The 3,697-nt window shown below is 39.5% G+C and overlaps 1 protein-coding gene across 1 annotated transcript; it reads right to left on the bottom strand.

Moving 5' to 3' along the window:
• Positions 1 to 297: 297 nt before the first annotated feature.
• zgc:153913 (carboxypeptidase N subunit 2) lies at positions 298 to 3,306 on the bottom strand. Its single transcript, XM_053233064.1, has 2 exons — positions 3,067 to 3,306; positions 298 to 2,197 (listed from the first exon to the last, which is right to left on the bottom strand). The coding sequence occupies exons 1-2, from the start codon at positions 3,070 to 3,072 to the stop codon at positions 611 to 613; spliced, it is 1,593 nt and encodes a 530-aa protein (XP_053089039.1). The 5' UTR covers positions 3,073 to 3,306; the 3' UTR covers positions 298 to 610.
• Positions 3,307 to 3,697: the final 391 nt, after the last annotated feature.

Genomic DNA, 3,697 nt, shown 5'->3' with positions numbered 1-3,697 from the left:
TTTCTACAGGAACTTAATATAGTTTTAAGTAATGTTTCTTATTTATTTGATGGCTATTGCACCAGACCTGAATCCTCTCAGCACTTAAAATGTAATGTCTGCCTTCAAAACTACAACAGCAGCTCCGTGAATGCAAATCGCAGGTTTATATCAATGCACTCATTCTAATGCGTTCTCGTTTCTATAGTAACAGCTTACCCAGGGATTTGTATGACAGAAGCTCAAATAAAAAAAAAAATTTAAAACTTATAATAATAAACAGATAAAATAAGAAAGAAAAAGGCATAATCGTCGGTATTATGAAGATGAGATGTTTATTTAACATTTAGGGAAGGAGTCTCCAGTGTCAGCGCTTTGTAACAGGAAGTTTTAGGACATGGGAAACACTTCGCGAGTTCTCGGGGAACGTGCCAAAAAAAAGAGAGGCTGGTGAGGTGTAGTAAACAGAATGGAAATTCATGAAGTCAGAATAATGGGAAGTATTTCCATTCTCTCAAATTTTCCCACATGACATTACTGCAGCTTATTTTATTTCAAATGTATTAGGTGTCTTTGTAGAAGCCCGTTTAAAAATGCTCTATATTGAATTCCTAATAAGAAAAATCTAAGGTTAAACAGTGAGGATTACCGTCCCGTTTAAGCACAGAACGGACTCTGACCAAGGTTGTGACAAAGTATAATCAAAAGTTCTTCCATTTGCCTGGTGTAAATACACATCAAGCTTTAAATCAGTACACTTCATGAGCTTGCACGTAACAACAATGCCACCATTGGCTTCCTGGAGACTGCACTGTCTGTCAGAGTCAGTGGCCAGGTTTGTGGTACTTTGTGTCTTGGAGATGGATCTGTTTACGCAGACAAGCTGCTCCTTGTTCATGGTGGTCAGACTCACTCCCCTCAGAGGCGGGGGATTAGTGCAGTAAACCTGGCTCAAGTCTTCCACAGTGTTGCTGTTGTAGTACAACCACTCGTGAAAGTACGTTAGGTCACAATCGCAGCGCCAGGGATTACCACCGAGCCGCAACAAACATTCGAAGTCTAACAGCTCGAAAACGCCATACGGCAGGTTCTCCAGTCTGTTCCTGGCCAAGCTGAGGCGCGACATCATTCCCTGATCTGTGAAAAGGTCTGCTTCTAGTGAGGTCAGGTTGTTCTTCTGTAAATCAATGACACGGATTCGAAGCAGTCCTCTGAACACAGTGCTGGCTAACTCCTGAAGTGCATTCTCAGACAAGTCCAGATGCTCTAAAGAGGAAAGGTTCTGGAAAAGTTCTGCAGGGAGAGAAGATACCAGGTTCTGAGACAAGTCCAGATGAGTGAGATTGTGAAGGCCAGTAAATGCGGCAGAGGATAGTTGGATCAGGGAGTTCCCTCTGAGCGTGAGCTTCTTCAGGCTGGAAGGGAATAATCCAGCATTCAGTGCTGTTATTTTGTTATCTCTGAGATTCAGTTCCTCCAAGTTGTTCAGTTGGCTGAAGATGCCCGGAGCAATTTTGGTGATCTGGTTACCTTGCAGGGACAGAATTTGCAGCTGAGGGTTTCCACTGAAGGTGTTCAGGCACAGAAAGGTGATCTGGTTCAAACCTAAATCCAACTTCTTCAGCTTCCTGAGCTTACTTGTGCATATTGTAGAAAGCTTGTTGGAGGACAGATTGAGCTCTTGGAGGTTGTAGAGCTTGTGGAACAGATCACTGTGGAGACTTGCGAGCAGGTTTCCTCTCAGTTGAAGTGTCTCAAGCTTCTCAAGGGAGTCAAAAATGCTTGGTGCTAAAAGCGTTATCTTGTTGTTGTTGAGAAGAAGTTTGGTGAGCTTGTCCAACTTGTTAAAGGTTCCGGCTTCTAAGGCCAACAAATGACTCCCGCTAATCTCCAGCTCCTCTAGACTCGTCAGACCTTTAAAGGCGTCGTGTGAGACATTCTGCACTGGGTTACTCAAGAATACGAGTTTGGTCAGGTTTCCCAGACACTTCTGAATGGTGATCTTTCTCACACCAGATGCTAACACGATCAGAACTGTCGTCTGTACGGGGATGTCCACTGGCATGGCCTTCATCAGTGGATCTGAGCATATGACAGTTGTTGCAGAGAAACACTGGCATAGTGAAGGGCAGGAGGTGCTGGCGATGCTCAGGACAGTATTTAGGCAGAACTGAAGCAGGAGAAGCAGAGCAACCGCATGGCGGATCTTCATTTTCTCCTGGAAAAACAAACAACAAATTAATGTTTGTTTCTCATTTCAGTATCACACTTAATGTTCACTTTGTTAGCTATGTAAGAAATTAAAACTATGGGGTGTGCTGTTACAGGAAAATAATCAATGATGAAGCTGCGTTACTGTTTCTTTCACAAAGTTGATTGTTTTCCTATAACAGCATGTGCTGTAGAAGTGTCAGACTTTTTAGCCATTTATAGTTACATTTAATGTTTGTGAAACAGGTTAGTTTCTGTTCTCATTTGCTTTACAGCAGCTTTATAGTCGTTCCCTCAAACAGTTGTTTTTTTCTCTCTTGACATTAATAAGACAAAAAAGCTCCAAAACTTAAAGCTACAGTTTTACAGTTGACTGATACAAAGTGCTGACACTGGAGACTCCTTCCATAAATGTAAAATAAATATCTCCTTACAGAAAATTTACACAATACCAATGATACACGACAGCACCGTATTGTCAGAGCTGCTGTTATAGAAAATGAATCAACACCTACTGACCAATCAGAATCGAGAATTCAGCAGTATTGTGGTGTAATGTGTGTGTAGTAGTTTGTTACCTTTTCTGATTTATATTTTTGTCTTTCGTGATCATTTAAAAGCAAAAAATGAACAAACTATCTAACTATATATGAAGTAGCAGAAATGGAAAACTTAATAAATGAAGTTCTTCATAGTGCATTTACAAACAATGGTACATTTATGACATTTAGCTATAAAATAATTTTCTTGTCAAATGGAATAATGCAAATTTGTTTACACTTTGCAGTTCAGGTTAAAACTAAGAACAGATCAAAATAAGGAGAAAAAAGTTGTCAGTTTTTCAATGCCACTGAAAGAGAAATGTACATGATGTACCTGCATGAATTTTCTGTAAGATGGAATCAGTCAAGCTGCAGGTTCTGGTTCAGATTTTCTGCCGTTTCAGCCGTGCTAATCTCACCGCTAATCTCGTACTCGTCTGCTCTGCAAAAGCAAAATATTTGCTGTTGGTCATTCAGTGCCTTATGGGAAGCTGTTACAAAATAGTTCACTCTGGTTAAAGCTTCTCAGCAGCATGTGTTTAGTTATTCAGCAGGAGTCTTTCTGTTATTAATACAGTAATATATTAATATAAGAAATATAATATATATTTTATATAACAAAACAAAGTATATGTAAAGGCCAAGCAGAAATAGAAATTATAGGACTTTTCTATTTGTTGATATTAGGCAGCATCTTGTGGACTTTTCTACCCTTAAGTCAATAATCTGAGGGAAAATTTTTAACCAATAGTCAAACACAGTCACTTTCAGTTGGTGTTTTTAATAAAACGCCACTGTGCTTCTCCTCACTGTATAAAATCAAACATTTACAGATTTATATAAGAACAGAGAGTGCTGAGTAAAACGTCCAGTTCTGACTTCAGCTCTTGTCCTGGTCTCAGTTTAAAATGTTATTAAACATGTAAACATGAGGTTAGTTTTTATATATGTTTGTGTGTGTGTGT

The sequence above is a fragment of the Pangasianodon hypophthalmus genome, chromosome 4 (genome assembly GCF_027358585.1).
Source record: "Pangasianodon hypophthalmus isolate fPanHyp1 chromosome 4, fPanHyp1.pri, whole genome shotgun sequence".
NCBI classification, from domain to species: Eukaryota; Metazoa; Chordata; class Actinopteri; order Siluriformes; family Pangasiidae; genus Pangasianodon; species Pangasianodon hypophthalmus.
The sequence above is the reverse complement of the archived record's forward strand: the minus strand, read 5'-3'. Positions and strand labels throughout refer to the sequence as shown.